The sequence below is a fragment of the Aulonocara sp. 'chitande type north' Nkhata Bay genome, linkage group LG17 (assembly GCF_057382095.1).
Source record: "Aulonocara sp. 'chitande type north' Nkhata Bay isolate Kocher_YH1m ecotype deep benthic linkage group LG17, A_spYH_male_GT1.1, whole genome shotgun sequence".
NCBI classification, from domain to species: Eukaryota; Metazoa; Chordata; class Actinopteri; order Cichliformes; family Cichlidae; genus Aulonocara; species Aulonocara sp. 'chitande type north' Nkhata Bay.
Window position 1 is genome coordinate 39353020 of NC_141360.1, and position 19790 is coordinate 39372809.

A 19790-nucleotide genomic window follows, 5' to 3' on the forward strand; every position below is an offset into this window, starting at 1 on the left:
TGCAGAGGGTTGGTGTGACAGAGGATGCTAGGGATAGGGTGAGATTGAGGGAGATCATCGACTATGACAACCCCTAAAAGGAGACAGCGAATAAAGAAGAAGAAGACACTGTATTGTCTCCAGTGTCTCCAATGAAGAAGACTTCTTTCTCCATTATCCTCTCTTTCCAGAACATTTCCCTCCAGATCCATCCTGAAGTAGATGTGTGAGATAGAGAGAAAGTAAAGTAGAAAAGCACCATATAAAAAACTAAACACACTGAACATTGTAGCTGTGGCTGCAAAAAAATTGAATTTGTGTTGTTAAAGAAAAAGTTTCAAAGATAATAAAACAAAAGAACAATGAGCTGAAAAACTCTAAAACCTGAAGAGTTCAACAGCACTTTGTTCAGTTATTTTCACTTTTATATCTAAACTGTTGTTAATACAAAATATATTTCACTAAATGTGATTTTAAGTGACTCTGTGGGTTAAACAAGGTTCTTGTCTAAACCAAATAACCAATATAACACCTTGACCTTAGGCCAGTGCATATAGAGATCTGCTCTCGAGTCTCAAAGCTGACTCTGTTGCTTGTTTTTCACTGTTTATTTCACTTCAGTAAACTATTAATAAGCCACCTGCTCGTCCTGCATTATATTTGGTTCTATCTATAGCCCAAAACAAATTGCTAATAAAATAATTTGGACATAAATCTGCCCAACAACTATAACAAACTGGCAGCCATCCCATGTGGCCCCTGGAACATCTGGCTTCTACATCAACAAATCAACAGATCCCCGAGCACCGAGACAGAGCTCAGTGGCCTCTGCAGTCTGGAGACTTGTCGTTACTCATCTTTGGCATGTTACTGTACTTCCAAGCCAGTGCAGCTCCATCCCTCTTTCTTCTCCTCTCTCTCCCACAAGTGTATAGTGACATTCAGTCGGAGTGGATGGGGAAGTACAGAGGCAAGGACGTGAGTTTATTCATCAGCTCCTCTACTGCTGCTTATGCACCATCAGAAATTCAGGGTTTTTCTCTTTCAGAATGAAAGAAAAGGCAGCTGATGTAAGACCACAGGATCCCATTTAGATAGAGGAGACATTCTATGTGACATTTAATTTAACGCTACAGGCCTTCAGAGGGGCACATTTGGCCTGGTGCAGACTAGGTATAATTTGTCACTGATTTCTCTGAAGCAGGATTGAAAAAAGTAAAGAAACATATTCCCATCATGAAGTAGGAGCGCAAAATAAACCACACGCAAGTGAAAACAAAAAGTCTTTTTTTTTTCAGCATTAGCGTAGCAAACCCAGACAATATAAAAGACGCATGTAGCTAGAAAGCGAAGTCATGTGAAAGTGCCTTAAAACTACATTCTTTTTAATGGCCAGCAGGGGGCGACTCTTGTGGCCACAAGATTTCCAGATCTATAGAATTCTGTAAAAAAATCCTCTGCTCCCTTTCTCTGTGACACGTTGCAGAGATTTGGGTTCAAACATTTCAAGTCTTAATGAAAAAGAAATAAAGTTTATAGTCATTATTAGAGTCAGAAAGGAAGAATTTCCAGGATATGCCTATTGGTTAACATGAACACCTCAGTTTCACAGTCAGATCCACACCTCTCTCAAACAATTTAGTGACAACAAAATGTGTTTCAGTGTTTCATGATAGGACTTCACTAGTGCTACAGTCACACCAGTGAAAACAGGGACTGGAGACCGCAGCACAAAGTCGTTACGACTGTGTAAAATGAACTTGCAGTCTCATTGCCTATGAAATGGTTTCTTCAAACATGGAGACCAGGTCTGCCACAACTCCCAGTCATCTTCAAAGCAATTTTGTTGCGTCACCATGGTAATGACTCTGCAATAATGTGCAATAAGAGGGAGTCAGTCTCCTATCAGTCCTATAAGTTTGTGTCAATTTGGCCATTCCTCGCAATCTGTTTGTGATTAACTGCGATCATCTGGCAAACATCGCAAAACTGTCTTCATGCGCAGCAACCAGTTAAGTCAAGTCCACTACCGCAAAGAGACTCGGTGAGATTGACTCCAATTTATTGCAATATGTTGGCAATTATCTGCAAGCTTTCATCAATCAGTCCAACTGTTCAGTTGTTTACAGATGGGTTGCCTCCCACCAGGCGACCCGTGCAATCGCCGTGTGATCAAAAGTGATCGCCGCAATTCGGCAACGAATGTAAAAATGTTCAGAGCAATCGCCAGGAAACCACCAGTGTTTCCTATTACACGGAGGTTGCCACATGGGCAGTAACAGACAATTATAAAATATTTGCAATTAAATATATGTATGTACTGAACACACGAGGATAAAAATAAAGAAAAAAGTCAAGAAAAAGCAGCTGATTTATTGGACGATTTGTCAGTTGGCTGTTTTATTTTATGAGGACTGACATGACTTGAGTTATTGAGCCTTGGAGCTGCTGGTAGACAGATTTTACTGCTGCTGGAGCGTAGCTTCATATTTAGCATTAGGACAAAGGAAGTTCAATATTTGGCACAGCCATATATACACCCAAACATTACATTTGTCAAAGTGTGACTCTAATGTTTAGCAAATCAACTGACGAGTATGATAAATGTGTAAGGAAATGTACCAGTTAGACAGTCAGTATAATTGATCACACATTGCTTCCTCTTGCTAGCTCTCTAACTTCCTCCTAGGCTTGTTTCACTTAATGATCCAGTTAATGTTTGGAAACAAGAATGATTTCTTTTAACCTCCAATAATAATGAACAAGAATGTCATTGGAAGTCAATTCGAAAAACATAATGGTAGACAGTGGTAGTACCATAATGTCACTGGAGGATAATGGACAATAATAATAATAACATGAGTAACTGTTAATCAGATGGACTGAATCTGTTTTTTAATTTAAACCAACAGACACGTGAACCCATTTTCCATCTGATAGTTCTGACAGGCGCACTGTGCACCCTAGCAGACGCCCGTATCTTCATTTTCCATACGCCTGCTCACAACAGCTTTACTTGCACATCAGTGTCAGCAGCATTTCAGCTCTATCCAGCAGTCTGTGAGACGTGTGAACGCAGTGTTCGTCCCCACTCTGGGTCTGATTTTTCCCAGCCTTACATCTCAGAAGCCCTGAAATTACTGTGTATTATAATATTATATAACATCTCTAATTTACAGCAGGTACCTACCTCAGTGCAGACTTTCTCACATACTGAACAGTTATTAATGAGGCGATCAGCAATCTTTGGAACTGATAATTTGATGTTATGAAAATGCAAATTGCCCAAAGTTGCCTCTTAAAGTAAGGCTTTGATCTTGATCTAAGGCTAGACTACAATCTTGCTTTTTCTGCTGGGTCAGTATATATATATATATATATATATATATATATATATATATATATATATATATATATATATATATATATATATAGGGTGCAAGATGCTAGCAGGCAAGGCATACATGGAACGCCATAACCAAGTGGCCGGCATAGTGTACAGGAACATCTGTGCCGAGTATAACCTGGAAGTCCCGAGGTCAAAATGGGAGATGCCCCCAAGGGTGGTGGAGAATGACCGAGCTAAGATCCTGTGGGACTTCCAGATACAGACGGACAAAATGGTGGTGGCTAACCAACCGGACATAGTGGTGGTAGACAAACAGAAGAAGACGGCCGTAGTGATCGATGTAGCGGTTCCGAATGACAGCAATATCAGGAAGAAGGAACACGAGAAGCTGGAGAAATACCAAGGGCTCAGAGAAGAGCTCGAGAGGATGTGGAGGGTGAAGGTAACGGTGGTCCCCGTGGTAATCGGAGCACTAGGTGCGGTGACTCCCAAGATAGGCGAGTGGCTCCAGCAGATCCCGGGAACAACATCGGAGATCTCTGTCCAGAAGAGCGCAGTCCTGGGAACAGCTAAGATACTGCGCAGGACCCTCAAGCTCCCAGGCCTCTGGTAGAGGACCCGAGCTTGAAGGATAAACCGCCCGCAGGGGCGTGCTGGGTGTTTTTTTTTTATATATATATATATATATACACACACACACACACACACACACACACACACACACACATAATGCAACAGAAATCCAGGAGTGTTGAATGTATCACCAAATAGATGCATTCTTACAGATCCAGAAGGCAGGGCCAATCATTGGTGTTAATTTGAAATCATACTTCCACCACTTAATGCATGTAAATTCAATATTCTCCCTTATTTTAGCTCTGTTTTGTTCTCCACCAACCTACGACGGAATTATCTACTTTTCTTTTAGCTGTGCTCACTGGAGATTTGATTTATGGAGTGTTTGGCGCAGAAAGCAACCGCATGTTGCTATTGGAAACAATGTTGCAAACTTATGTCCAAAACAATTAGCTGAATGACACAAAAACACTAGGAGGACTTTTTGGGTGCATTGGGCTGAACTGTTGACTAACGCAGCTTTAATTAGACAGCCTCCATGTCTCATCCCACCTTGATACATGTAGGCTTTTGCCTCTGAAAAGTGTCTGCAGAACTAAAACCAACATTTTCTTCTTGCTGCCTCATTTCTCCAGCTCTCTCTCTTTCCCTGCCTCTCTGCTTCCATCTCCTCCTCTCTCCCCTCATATCTCCAGCTGTCGCCCGGTATAATGTAAATGAGCCTCTCAGCACAGAGCCTATGATGGTGTCAGCCCTCTCCTTAGTCTCTGGTCTCATTAGAAGCCTAGTGCAGCTGACATTTACCCGGCTACTGTGTTGACTAGCTCTTCATGCGGGGCACATGGGTCAAAACAATACACAAGGAAACTTTAACAATCTCAACCCCTTTGGAAAGTAAGGTTCCTGGAGCCTGTGACATAATTGAATGTTGACAAAAAGTACAAAAATGCCAATAAACAAGGCTTACCGTGGGCATCTAGATTAATGCAGATTCTGCAATGACAGCAAATATATTCAGATTTCTGTTTTATTATACTACAAATGCACAAAAAGCTGAACTTGTAAAGGTTGTTTTCTACAATGACCTCACGGTCGATCCAGTGATAAAGTCATTACGCAGTCTTAATTTTAGATTTGCTTTGATTTCAGTGAACAGCATACTTCTCCTGAGCCCTACAGTGAGGTGCAGAAACAGCTCTGTGAGGTTGAAATTAATAGGATGGCCATAGCTATTTCCTGACTCTTCATCCTCTTGGGACCCTGCAGCTCTGTTTTTCTGCGGTCTTCTCATCCTGTTTCTAATGCCTGACTCTGTGTAACCCTTATCTCCATGCTCGCTACAAGGCCTGATAGGACTCTGTGTGTAAGCAATTAAAACGGCTTATTTGCCAGATAAGTGGGGGACAGCGGTCAGATATGAAAGCCACAGGCTGCCAGTATCACGTCTTTAAGTTACAACCCCCGGGTTAAATAGCCCGAGGGCACGGAGTGAACCAAATGAGGCGTAGAGCTCTCTCTCTCTGTGTGTGTGTGTGTGTGTGTGTGTGTGTGTGTGTGTGTGTGTGTGTGTGTGTGTGTGTGTGTGTGTGTGTGTGTGTGTGTAGAGGGCATGAAATTCTGCCACAGGGAACACACAAAAAATGTGAAAATTAAAGTTTTTCAAAACTAAGTGCACCCCATAAGCCAACAGTTTGTAGAAACACCTTTAGCAACAATAACTTGAATTAATCCTTTTCTATATTCTGTATTTTGGAGAGAGATCCTACAGGTGGATGCCAGGGTGGTGTAGGCTTTGGCAGGCAGGAATGCATGAGAAGTAATGGGAAATCTTGCAGCTTAAATGGACCACCAAATTGCGAGGGTGTGTTTGGTACAGGGTGTAAGGGAAGGAAGTTGTGCTGCATGGGCAGTTGAAGTTGCTAGCCTGAACTAGCTCGCAGGCACTGCTCAATTTAAGTTTTTTTCATTTTATACTGCAAAAGAAAGAAGAATATGTTACATTTTTTCATTTGCTTAACTGTTTTGGGCCCTTGGATTTTATTTGACGAGTTCGTACATGCACGCAGTTGATAATCGTATCATTTCATGTATATTTGAGTTTGTCATTTTTTAATAGTTAACTTTGTATTTGCACCCACAAATTGTCACTTATTAAAAGTGACTCATTACATCTCTTTGTCGTAGGTCTGCATTGTAATACAATGTTCCATTGCATAATTAGCCTTACCAATACTTTTCCAGTAATGGTACACATTAGCATTTGCATATACAGATATCTGACAAACCAAATTATACTGTTATCGTTGCTCTTAACTGACTGCTTCATCAAAATCTGACAGTTAAAAACTGCTCGCAACAAGCTAAATTGCGGTCTTTTACAGTATTTTTGACAGCACTTCTGTGATGTAACATGTTATCTGTCATTTAAGTTAACCTTCCAGTCTCTGAATTCTTTGTACAGATTGGCATGTCTGTTAGCAAATCGGTTATGTTTCTCTGTTGATATGTGGAGCCTTTAAACGTCTTTTACAGATGGGGCTTGTGGTTTCTGAGTGCTTTCTCGTCATTGTGTGAGAATTGCTGTGTACTTTTTTTTTTTTTAATCCACAACTCGATAAAACCTAAAGATTCTCACTTTAAGGATTCAAACCTGATTTAACATTATAAAACAAAGTCTGGTCTCTGGTCGTGTTAGATGTCTTCAGCTATAAATGTCACGGATGAGCTGGCAGCTGTGAAGTTCAACCTTTCCTGTCTGTTCTATTTATTATTGTGTCTGCGTACTAAAATGTATCTATACCTTCAAAACATGACACACTGGAACACAAACTGCTGCCGTCACAGTGTTGTAATGTTCATACAATGTTTTGCCATTTAACACGGTTACACTGATATCCAAAAACTTTGAAAAATAGATCAGTTGACATTTTCTTTCATTATTGTCTGGCTGCTTTATTTTTAGAAGGAATAATTATTCTTTTTTTTTTCTTTTTTTTAAACAGATATATGAAAATAATCTGCTGCTGTTGTTCAGTAGTTCTTAACAGTGTAATAACTTGTAATTGCAGAGAAAGAATAAGATGTTTTTTGTTCATGAGTGATGATCCATCTGTGAAGCCTGGACATGTTCACCGTCGACTGTAGAGTTAGCACAAAGACTGAAAAACAGATTTGTTAAAATGTGTGAAACTTCAGCTAAATCTAGTGTAGCTGCATTTTAATGTGTAATGATCAGAGATGGGCAGTAACGCGTACTTTTTTCAAGTAACGAGTAAAGTAAGGGATTACTATTGCAAAAATGGTAATTAGATTGCCGTTACTTTCCCGTAGGAACGCTGCGTTACTGCGTTACTAAAACCTGATTTTTTGCGAGAATGTCTCATGACAGTGACGTAAGCGAGTGCGACGTTCGTGACAACAGCTGTGTGCAGATCAACAATGGATCATATATCGAGTGCAGAGAGAGTATGAGCGTGCAGCGTTTAAAGCGTGGAAGTACTGACCTTACTTTGAGTTTGATTCCATAAAAAGTGACAAAAACATTAGTGTCCGCTGTGCGTGGGAAGAAAACTTCTTTTTACAGCGAAAAAACCCCCTAAACTTCCAACAAGCACCGAGTAGCTACGACGTGATGGGAAACTCACAGAGAAACTCGCGGATTCTTCCACTGACCGCAGCACACCTGCACCAGGGTAAACCTCCGCCTACCCCACTCCTGCTTTACAGGTGAAAATAGAGCAACAGGACCGCTGAGTCTTTGACTTTATTTATTTTCTGCTGTGTTTTACTTGCATCTATTTGAAAGAGTGAGTGGTAACACAAAAAAAAAAAAAAAAATTTATGAGCTGGAATGTGCAGAAAATAGGTTTAAATGTTAAACTAATTTCTTCAAGTCAGAGAATGTTGCATATAATTTAATTTTTGCTTGATGCATAAAGTTAAAAGATTAAAACTAATAAAACAAGTTTTAAAAAGAGACTTTTCCATCTGATTACATTTTGTATGATGGATTATGCAGAAAAAGTAGAATTGGGCTGAGAGATCTATCGCTTTATCACCTCTTCAGGTTGTAAATCGTGTTTTTAAAAAGTAACTAAGTAATTAATTACTTTTGAAAATAAGTAATCAGTAAAGTAACAGGATTACTTTTTTGGGGAAGTAATCGGTAATTAGTTACTGATTACTTTTTTCAAGTAACTTGACCAACACTGGTAATGATAACATAGCATAACTAAAGTTAAAATCTTATTATAATACAAACATTAACAATTACGCTAAAAGCTACAGCTAAATATTTAACTAGCCTAGCTTAGCAGAGTTGTACTAACTACTATCTGTTTAGCCTTTAGCGAGGGACGTTAACTTAAGCCAAGCACTTAAATCTATTATATCTGTACATGTATTGTTTAACAATGTATTTACTAGGTGACCTTGTTGGTTTCATTTAAAAAGAAATTCAAGGGCTTGAAATCTTATATTTGGTACAGTTTGGCAAAGCCTTAAAAAGTCAAACCATTATCTAAATTAACTGGTTGTATAGATCATCAGACAATCCTCACAGACAATCGCAGAGCAGCCTGCTGTTGGAACAGATTCAGGTAAATATAAGAAATCAATAACTGAGGTAGACTTTAAAGACAGCAGGCTCACAGCAAACAAACTTTTTGAAGTATACCCATCACATCAGGTTTATTTAATTTTTACAATAAAGTTTCAAATCCATCTACAAGCTGTAACAAATACCAGCAGCTCAACGTTTCTCAAGCCGGCGGTCTCTTGTGGATTCCCGTATCGGCTTCAAAAACAGGCGTGAGACATAAGAACATGGATAGATTGGACAAAGAGAAAAAGCGAAAGCAGCAGATTTCACTCTGTAGACGACGCAGCAGATTGACGCAGGAGGAGAAGACTTCGACCTTGGTCTCGACCTGAACAAACTGTAATGAGTTCTGAACTTTCTGCCTCAGCTCAGTATTGTTGTGGTTTTCAGAGTGCTGAGAGCTGGCAAACAGGATATTGAGTCCCAGATGGGCTTTGGCTCACATCATGAAAGTACTGGAGGCCCACAGCTCTGCACACGCCATCAGCCATCGAAATGAAACTGAGGGAAGGGGATGAGTGGAGGAGATGTGAGAAGAAGGGCGAGGCAAGAAGTTTTTCTGCTGTCCAAAATACGAGTTGGTGTGTTTGTTTGGAGGCTTTCGGAGGCTGGAGTTATCCTGCGTGACGGGCGCGTGTTTAGAAGCCACTGGGCCACACAGAAAGCAACACTAGGACGCTGCTGAAGGAATAAAACAGCCACATGGGGGGAATCCTGGACACAGACCAGTGGATACCCGTTTCCTCAACATCTTTTTCGGTCGCTCTCACCCTTCTTGTGTCTCTCCGTCTTTTTTTCTTCCTCTGCATGAAATAGGATCACATTTAACTGGAGGACTCTTTCATATGGAGGAGGAGGAGGACAGCGTGCAACGAAGAAAACATGGCTCTTCCAGCAAAGGGACACTCAGGGATGGATTGAGAGGGAAAAAAAAATATTCAGAGCGTATGATGCAGAGGAAGTACAGGAAAAACTAAATGTCAGCAGCTGTAACAGATCTGTTACTTTCCATCATATTCCCAATTTTGGAATGTTTTTGTAGGACATTGAAAGTATTTTTGAACCCTGGACTTGTGGTTATTTTTCCTACACTTCAGGGAATTCCAGACATACCAGAGAATATCACATTTTGTAATTTATAAATCCAGGACCAACATTCAAAGTGAGAGCAGGTGGTGTATATAACCTTGCCATGCAAAGGTTGTAAAGATTGTCTTAAAAGTGTAGCTATTCTGTTTGGCTTGTCTGAAATCGACAGTAAAGTTATCAGTCAGTTAAATAATCTGTTACATGTCTTCATTTAGTGTCACCACAATCAGGTTCCTGTGCACATATCCACAGAAAAAGCATGAAAATGAATAGAATACCTTTAAGGGAATACTGGGGGAAGGACTGTGTCAGAACTACTGTGACGACGTCAAACCAAGGAAGCAAAAAATAAAGAACTAAGATCGTTTACATGTACCCACAGCATTTATGAGCGATGAGGAAAGTAACGAATACCGGCTCAGGGAGGATGGACTGAAAATTAATGACCATTTGAGAGCTGTAAGTTCTGGAAATTTAAGGAAAATGTGGAAATTACATGATCACAAAAACATGTTCCCCTCTTTTTTTTTCCTTTTTTTTTGTCCAAGTATCTTTGAGTGGAAGGAAATAACTGGGACTGGGATGAGGTAATCCATTACTTAGACATGATGTGGAATAGAGTTGCTGGTAGGTTTTAAATTCCTAACAAGATTAGAAAATTAAAAAAATTAAAATAGTATTTATAACATTGCTGATTCTCCTGGTCTTGATTTGCATGTTTTACCTTATTGGTAAAACTGCCAAAAATTAAAAATACCTCTGTCATTGCTGTTAAGCTTTCCATTAAACATAAAACGCATTCATTTCAATAAATATTTGTGAGGTCAAATCATAAGAAATCTATCGCTTAAATAAAAAGATTTTTTTCACAATAAAGTAATAAAAGAGGAATACAGTACTGCTTAATGGCAGAGTAAGAGGTGATAGCGTTCCCTTATATCACACAACACTTTGAAAAAGAGCACAGTGCTTTACAACTTATTAGATCACCACCCAGTGTGAGGACCTCGCCACAGCTGCCCCAAATTTACAGTATTTTTTTAACCAGGTATTGAATTTCATCGATTACAGACATGCCCATAAACATCAGTAAAAAGACGGATCTACATGACATTCTTTTATAGTTTTGCACATCCTCACTCGGCTATTTTAAGTATAATAACTGAGTTTGCTTATTTATAACTGTAGTTATACTTTTTTGTAATGGTTCTATTTGCTTTGATCACAGTTTAATTTTTTTTTATGTAATAGGTAATTTCCAAAATATTTTTATGCATCTGTAATGGTGAATCCACCAGTATACACAAGTCTTTAATAGTTGTGATATTTTAAATTGTAAATATATCATTATTATTATTTTTATCCATGAAATTTTACATTTACCATTAACATTGAAGTCCAGTTCGCTCCAATATGAGTATAAAACATGAAATGAGTTTGCTATTTAAATAAATAACATTATCTATTTTAGTTTTAAACATGTTTTTGACAGATTTCTAAAATATTTGTGTTTTCTTGCTTTTATGACAGGTGGTCGAATAAGGAATCTATTTATCACTGACCTTCAAGTCACCATTTATGACCTCCAGTTGTATATTTATATGTGCCTCTGTGATTTTAATTGTAAGAAAGTCTCCTATCATAAATTTTATCCATCTTTTCTTACAACTTTCCATAGTTTTTAACAGAAATTGCTCCACTGGTGTGTAGTTTCCCCACTGCTTATCACTACATTGTAATGCTTTGCAGTGAATCACATACCAGACCCAAAATCATTTTTTATGTTCCTGTAATGGTTGTAATGTTTACAGCTGCAGAAGCCTTTAGGCGGATACTTGAAGCCCAGATGGGGAAAACAGCCCAGTTGGCAGCAGGTTAATGTTATTACATGAAAAAGAAAAAAATGATTCATTCCAGTAGGACATTTCAAAATATATGACATAGATATAGGAAACAATACAGGTGTGATGAACACAAATAGAGCCATTTTTAAAGTGCATAGTAATTAATAAGCTCATTCAGTTAATATGCTCACAGCAGTAGAGTAAGGATGGACAACACTGTAATAAATAAAATAACAAAAGAGGAAAATGTGACAGTACATTGCCCGTTGTTGTTACAGAAGAGTATAGGCGTTTCTTTAAATGGTTAAATTCAGTCACTGCCTTCATTACAATAAATGTTGTCAATTTATCATTTTCTACTTTATGCTTTCCCACAAGAAGCTGAACTTTTTTGCCTTATTTTCACTGTAAAACATGGCAGCACGAGAGTGAGGTTTTAAACAGTTTAAACCAGTTGTGGCAATTTTTTTTGGAGTGCACATGTGTGGATTTTCCTCTTACAGTCAGGCATCCGGGTTAGGCTGCCTATCAATCAGCCCCGTGATTGACAGGCAGCCTGTTCAGGGTGGATTTCAGCTGGGATCGGCTCCTGGTAATGAATCACTTTTCTTATACGCTACTACCTGATCAAGATGGATCTTCGTCACCATACACTGGGCCAGCTTGCTACTCTATAACACAGTGAATATCCAATGAATGCTTGTTGTTCAGAAACACAAAGGAAAAAAAAAAAAAAAACACTGACAAATCTGTGTAATTAACATTTACGCTGAAGGCTTTGAACCAGCACTGAATCTTCAAACTTGTGAAAGGAAATGTGGGAAATAAAGGCATGTGGAAGAAGCAAAGTGAGAAAAGAATCTAATCAGAAGGAGAAGACCGAGGTCAGAGCAGGAAATATATCGGAACATTTAGCTGCTTTCGTATCATTTCTGCAGAGCTCCTGTTTATTCAGCGGCTGGTGAATTTGTTTTAGTTCAGATGAAACAGAGAGAGAGGAGAGAGAGCTGCACATTAAATAGAATGAGAAAGGGAGTGAGGAGGGGGGAGAGAAAAAGCCTCTCGCTTCCTACTTACATCAAACAACCGCACAGCGGGTGCCAATCAGCTGCCGATATTTTACACAAATTCCAATCATTTCTGTTGAGGAGAGCGCAAAGTCGCGTATCAAGGAGCCGCAGCAGAGCACCTGACCTCCTCTGAGGTCTTTCATTTGAGAGATGAGGTGGATTTAAAAAAAATAAATCCCAGAGCAGTTTGCATACAGGTGTCATCCAAGACATTCAAAAGAGTCTCTGTACAAGAGAAAGTCTTTATTTCATAGAACTAGTCATTGGAAAGAGTCTAACAGGGTGGTCAATAGCGTGCCTCGCAGGCATGGGGTCAAAAAAATGATTTTAATGAATGAATCAGGAGCACATCACTCTGAAAGAGGCCCGAGGGATCTTGTGCTGCTTGGATTTTATTACTTTGGTATGACTTCAAATCAGGACATCTTCCATCATGGTGCACTTGATTTGTGCAGTTCCTGTTTACTCTCTAACTAAAACCCCCAAAGAAAAAGAAGTTTCCAGGCTAATTCAGAGACAGCCCCCACCTCCCGCTGATGCTTGTGTGTTGCCCGTCACAGCTGTTCGGCGGCAGTGCTGGGTCGGCCTGGTTGGCGAGGAGCAGCGGACCATGAAGCCTCAGTGTCACTGCTTCGGATCAATGGCCAGGCAGAGCCAGGACGAGGTTGTGTGACCTGCCCCTAAAAGGTGACATTGGCCGATCCGCCGGTGCTGGCCAGGCATCCGGCACCAGTTCGCCCAGCTGGACCGAGGGAGGGGGCCCGGTTTGACCTGAGCCAGGCGAGCTCAGAGCCATTAAAGCTCATCGTTCACGCCGGAGGAGCTGCTGCTAATGCTTCCAGCTAATTGCGGACTGCTGGGGCTGCCAGTTCTTTTTCTGAGGGGAAGAAGAGTTTGGCTGCTAAAAAAAAAAAAAAAAAGAAGTCGCTATTAGTTGCCAGATGATGTCATAGTGTGGTTTGCTCCAGCCCTGTGCTGAGACACAGCAGTGGTGGAAGAGGGAGTCTGACCCTTTATTCAGTACACTCACATAAAAATATTCCAAGCAAATGCTCCGAGTGGAAGGAAACGAGACAGAAGATTTATTCTACGTGTTCCACTTAGACTGAACTACTTCATACACTGTGTGTTTGCTCAGATCAGTGGTTCCCAACTTAGGTGCAGCGCTCCTCCAGATAGGGAGGGAAAAGTCTCTCTTCACGTGGAAAACAAACAGTTTTTCTCCAAGAGGCCACATCAGAAAGAAAAGATCTCAAAAGGTCATCGTGTTTATGTTAAACTGGAATATGAAAAGTAGCCGCAGCTATATTTGAAAACATAGTTTCATGCGTTTGAGCATGTAGTTACTTAGATTTGTGTACTTTTATGTGGATCTGTAGCTTATTTTTTAATCTATTAATCCTATCCAGCAGGGATTGTGAAGAGTGGCTGGTATTAGATATGGAAACATGAAGCTGCTGACAGTAACTGGAGCTTTAGCGTTGTTTCATGTAGCGTTTTTAAAGCTAAACGTTGTAATTGGATAAAGGTCGAGAGAGAGGTGGAGTGGCAAGTTACCCGGACACGTGATGTCGAAATAAAGGTCGAGGGGATGGGGAGGGTAAGACGAGGAAGACAGCAACTGAAAGAGGGCTCCACACTAATTTAAAGGTAGCTTGGATCATCATGAGGAGTTATTTAACCTTTAGAAGCATTTTAAAACCATTTCAATAAAAAAAAAAGTGAGTTGGATTGTGGCACATGATTTTGGAAATACAGTTACAAAAACAGGTGAAATTCTGCTGTTTAAGGAAGCTGTCTGATAATTATTTTTTAAAAACGTGCTCCTAAAAGTTGTTTTTACATCAGGCCAGTGTGTGCTTAGACTCCATCTCATCAGGTTTTATTCCTCTAGCTGCTTCCTGTTTCACTTTGGAAATGAAAACCTCACGTCTAGTGGCAGCAGCAGACGGGGAGCCCATGTGAACCTCCAGCCACTGTGTCACACCATTTCATCATCACAGGGTTTATTTGCTTCTGGTGAAACCACGTTAGCCTCAGAACAGGAGGTTAAGCTGATAAAATGAGTCCACTCACATCTGTAGTCTTATATACATACGAAGTTTCTTACTTGCACTAAAATCAGAGCACACAAGCATGACCCCAGGTCCAGGATCCTCTGCTCCAGACTCCAGTGCAGACTACCGTTTATTGACTGAGTGAAGCTAGACTGTCACCTCTGCCTGCTCTACACTGCTGTATATCCAGGACTCCCAGTGAGGCGGCATCGATTTGAGGTAGTGAAATTAACTGAATTGATTGTCAGTCACTGCCGCTAAACTCGCAATGAGAAAACTGCACCTCCTAAAGCCCGACTCTTCTACTTTCTTTTTCAGGAGTTACTGCAATTAGAGCAAAAAATAGATCCAAATGTATTTTCTGGTTATTAGGGGGGCAATGCAAATATGACTATTTTTAATGGGGAGAGGCTCGATTGGACAAATGCGACACTTGAGTGGTTTTTACGCGCTGATCGGCGAGTCTTCCCGCCACCCACCCAGGGCCGTGAATGACGGCTTGTATGGCTCTTACCTGTAGTTGTCCCACTCCCTTCCCGCACTTTAACGCCCTATTAAACCATCGGCGAGGCTGCTGGTGTTACAATCCAGTGACGTCCCTGTGCTCTGGAGACATTTGCGTCCTGGGGGAAAAAAAACAAACCAAAAAAAAAAAAAAAAAAGACGGGAGTGGTGGCTTGTCTTGCCCCTCCGGATGAACTCGAACAGGCTTATTGCTTTCGATTATTCGTCTTTTTAAAAGAGCGGTGATGGCACCTCATCCACCACAGAGGTGAGTCTCCTGAATCCAAACCCTTTGTTTTAATCCCGATAGTCCACAAACCCGACGAAAGCCTGCACAGCTGTCTTATTAGGTTCAAATGGGTCCTGTTGTGCGCATTAGACGGGTGATAATCACCCGTGATATCAGCTCGCACTCTTCAGATGGAGTGAGGTGGATCCCATTAGTCACTTCAGCCCACAGTCTTTGCTCAGCCGCGTCTCCTCGCAGTCTGACAGCTCCGCTCCGTGCGCACTAACTTTTATGGAGACTCCAGAGCGCACGGCGCGCATCCGCTACCTCTGCTGGTAGCGTTACAGTAATCGGATTACCGCTATTGACGTAAAAGTCACAAAAGAATGGGTGATCATTTAAAATGGTATTTTTAAAGCTGAAAACAATAACACAAATGTGGGGAACCCACAACACGCGTGTTTCATAATTCATAAAGGCGAGGCTCAAAGCTGCTGCAATTATATGTTAGGAGACAGAAAGCGAGAAGAATGTGAGAGTGTGATCCAAAAGTAGTTCAAGGAGTGAAGCAGAAACTATAAATGATGACTAATCAGGGATTGGTTGCTTTCGTTACTACACACCCGGGCCAGGTCATCAATAACGCCAATGAAAAGCTAGAGATTCTCAGGCACGTGCCACCTGTCCGTCCCCTATTTAACCTTGTGCACTTAAAAACACAGAAAACAGCCTTCGGGCGTCTGTTCCACTCACTGAAGTGTTGATCTGCTGCAGACATCCATCCACATGCCGAGGCTTCCGCCAGCAAAAGTTGTCCACTACTGCCATCATGTGGATATGTGATGCACTCCACTTACAAACACACCCCGAGAGAAATCACATAGAGCACATCTCTGATCAAAAAGTTGTTTATTCCATGGTGAAAACATTCCGGTCACACACACTCACACACACTCACACACAAATTTCTTTCTTTCATTCTTTTTTTTCTTTTTGTTTTTTAGAAACAGCAAAATTCCTTTGTATAATGCATGTGAGGAGACAAAAACGATCAAACAGTGACATAAGCACAAAGTGATTGGCTTTTGCAGCTCGGAAAGAGAAGGAAACACTTAAAAGAGAGACCTTTCAGTTCAGTCCGTCCGAAAGATCCGAAAACACCCGATGCTGTTTTTTTTTGTTGTTTTTTTCCCCCAGGTTAATATCATCCTAAGGCCATGTCAGGAAAGACTGCATTTCATGCCTCTCCCTGTAGGAATGACACCACTGAACACCTGTGCACGCTTTAATTTCAATGTTGATTTTTCGAGCTGCTTCTGAAAGGCATCAGCGGCTGTAGTAGTAGTAATAGTAGAAGTAGTAGTAGTAGTAAGCAGTTTATGGACTCGCTTTCCCAGAGTTCCTCAGCATTCCTCCTTGATGTAGATTTGTTCGTCTGTGTCGGACTCCAGGTGCTCCAGCCTGTCCGTCTGTCCGTTCATTATCTCGTCAGGGGTTTTCATGAATCTGTGGCACAGACGAGGCAAGTTCAGCAAATTATTCAAAATCCTGTTTTCTTTTGTTTTATTGATGACTCAAAAAGTAAATAACGGTTTGGAGCAGCGAGACAAGTTTGAAAAGAGGATGATGTACCTGAACAGAAGCCTTTGGCCAGGCTCTTTCCTGATAATGTTCAGTTTGTAGTAGTGTCTCAGTGCTCGCGACATCTTCTCGTACGTCATATTGGTCCTGTTCTGTAAGAGTTAAAACAGCAGGAGCGTCATGAGCAACGCTGTCAGTGTGACAGTGAGGGGACCTGACCTTAATTTAAGAGCAACATTTATTTTGGCCACTTGGTGTCAGTAAAAGTCCACAAAAGCTGAAAAGACCTATACAGCAAGATCCTGTTTGCTGTATAGCGTGCTTAATGTTTCAGCAAATAATTATTAATTTACACAACCAGCAGGCAGGAGGAGGTAGGAGATACACAACCAAACAAGAGGCCAAACAAACAACATACACCTGAGGGGCACTGGAATCCCCATCATCCAGAAAATCAAGCCATCAAAAGGTCTTTTTTGTATGCACAAAACCTTTGACGCTTCACATAGTTGTGGTTTCAGTGTCAGAGCTCAAAATGTTTTTGGAACATTTTCAGTCACCATGTTTGTCTTTGTGCGACGGCACCTGCTCTTTGGAGCTAACATTTAGACACGTGTTGCTAACCGGTCTTCCATTAGCTAAAAGCTTGTCCTGCACTGCAGAGCTGGGGCGCTCTACAGCAGGATCACATCTGCTAAAGCACAAATTCATCTTAATTGTTGGCCAAAATTAACAAAACTAAAGTAGTGTTTTATCACAAATACTGGTGTTATTCTTCTAATGTTGTGTTTTCACTCAGCACATAAAAGCACAAGCTGCACGACTCTAGCGCTGCGTCTGCATCACTTACTGTGGTGAAGAGACAGTTGAGCGTGAAAGGGAAGTTGTTGAGTTACAGGTTGAGCTACATTCCTGCCACTCTGACTGGAAGAAGATCACAGAGGAAATGATCTTTCTCGGACTAGTTCCTCTACTCCTCCCCTTCGAAGGGAGCCAGCTGAGGTGGTTCCTGAACACTTCCAGGTGGGGTGTTTAAGACATGTCCTACTAGGAGGACACCATAGATGAGATCCAGGACACCGTGGAGAGATTGGCTCTCTCGGCATAACTCGACCGAATCACTGACACTGACATCACCGATTTAATTCATCACATAGCCTGGCTAACACACAGGTAGTGTCCTTACAGCTAAGACAGATGAAACACTAAATCCATCAGTGTGTCTGTGTTTACACTGAGCTGCTGTATTTCACTCAACTTTACATCCTATCAGCATTTCTACCAGAGTGATGAAAAGAAGCATCTGTTGTGCCAGGAAACATTTGTTAGGACTATAAAACTGAAACAAGTCGACAAAATTGTCGGAAAAAACCCCAAAAAACAAAAGTTCACTATTCAGTGATTAAGGTGCTTAGTTAATCAAGTCTCTGTCCTGATGTTTTATAAGAATAAATGAGTTAGTGCAGCTTTATGGTTGTAGGAATGACGATAAAAAGTCCCTTCTGTTGTGCTGCTCTTTTATATGCACTGCACATAACCACTGAACACCTAGAGCCCGTGTGTGTATGTACCTTGTGATTCCCCCAGAGCCTGGCCAGGCCGTTGGGGTCCATGATGCGGAAGACTTTGCTCTCCGGATCCTCCCAGCGGATGTAGTTCTCGTACCTGCTGTCTGAAAGGAGCTGGTAGACGTAGTCCCACAGCAGCCTGCAGTCTGCCAGAACCCAACAGGGAAAAGACAGAGTGAGCCGCTATCAGCAGATTCTCTGAAAAAGTTCCCATGCAAGGTTTCTGCCACAGATGCCGCCTCACGCAGCTTTGATGCTCGGCTCCGTCGCCGCTAAATCTTACCTGCTATCCGCCCGATGGGCATCTGCTGCTCCTCTGGAGGAGACACGGGCATGATGACGTGGTTCCTGTAGAGCGCCTCCTCCTGCTGCTGCTGTAGTAACTGCTGCTGTTGTTGCTGCTGATGCTGCTGTTGGTGCTGCTGGGCTAGCTGATGATGGTGTCCGTGGACTTTCCCCTCACGGCCGTTCTCCAGCGTCACCTGAGACAGGGGTCCCCCGCGGTTGTGCCTGAAGTCCATGCCAGCAGCCCCGCCACTCCTGCTTGGACTGAGGAGCAAAGGGTTCATGATGGCGCTGGGCATGAGTTGGATAACGCGAGGAGGGCCTGCCTCCTGGCCCCCAGGGCTGCCTGGACAGGGGGCTTCTCTGGGTGTAGCGCAGCGCCCGTTGGGTGCAGCCGGGGACACCGACAACGGGTACATTTCCTCCGGCAGGTGGTGATTGCTGTCGGGCAGCTGGGAGAAGGTTTGCAGGGAGTCCTCATTGGCGGGGCGAGGGTGGTTCGGCTCGGTGGGTGATCGTCGCGGGGCCGGGTGGTGCGGCGAGCGGGAGCGGTGCCGCAGTTCGATGGTTGGTGGATGCTGGGGGATGGGTTCTGTACCACGTGGTCCCCGTCGTACCGTTTCTGAGAGCACAGTTTACAGAGTGTAATAAATGTGTAAACCCAGAACAGTCTCCTAGAACGTAAGCTGGAAATTGATCAGCATACGGCAGGAAATTCTATTTTGGATATTCTACATGTTGCTCGATTAATTTACACAAAGAAGAACAATCAAGAATCTGAATCTCAACACCAAATCTTTCATTTCCCTAGAGCCAGCAGGTTTATATGACTCCCAGTGTTTACCTTACAGGTGTGCCAGCACCAAACTAAACACTGCTCTTTATTTGAGGCCAGCAGTCACTGAGCAGAGACATACAACACAGAAGGTGACACTTGGACTAAATCTGGTCTCAAAGACGACAGCATCCCTCTCAGAGTCTCAACTCACTATCAATATTAAAATCTTTCATAACTTGTACTGACTTAAGGGCCGTGATGTTGGCTTATATTAAAATGTG

The 19790-nt window shown here is 41.8% G+C and overlaps 2 protein-coding genes across 4 annotated transcripts in view; both read right to left on the reverse strand.

Annotated features, from left to right (window-relative positions):
- The window catches only part of LOC147310586 (chemokine-like protein TAFA-2), a 98795-nt gene extending 83228 nt beyond the window's left edge, over positions 1 to 15567 (reverse strand). The window contains exon 1 of one of the 2 annotated variants that reach the window (XM_086268534.1): positions 15079 to 15567. The gene's annotated coding sequence lies outside the window, so the exon portion shown is untranslated. The remainder of the gene's footprint in view (positions 1 to 15078) is intronic. The other variant, XM_086268533.1, reaches the window with a different exon arrangement.
- Positions 15568 to 16204: 637 nt separating this feature from the next.
- The window catches only part of etv6 (ETS variant transcription factor 6), a 29144-nt gene continuing 25558 nt past the window's right edge, over positions 16205 to 19790 (reverse strand). Inside the window, exons 5-8 of one of the 2 annotated variants that reach the window (XM_086268531.1) lie at positions 18730 to 19353; positions 18450 to 18592; positions 16930 to 17030; positions 16205 to 16803 (exon numbers count right to left, since the gene is read on the reverse strand). In XM_086268531.1, coding sequence (XP_086124657.1) covers positions 16701 to 16803; positions 16930 to 17030; positions 18450 to 18592; positions 18730 to 19353 — 971 coding nt within the window. In that variant the 3' untranslated portion in view covers positions 16205 to 16700. The remainder of the gene's footprint in view (positions 16804 to 16929; positions 17031 to 18449; positions 18593 to 18729; positions 19354 to 19790) is intronic. The other variant, XM_086268532.1, reaches the window with a different exon arrangement.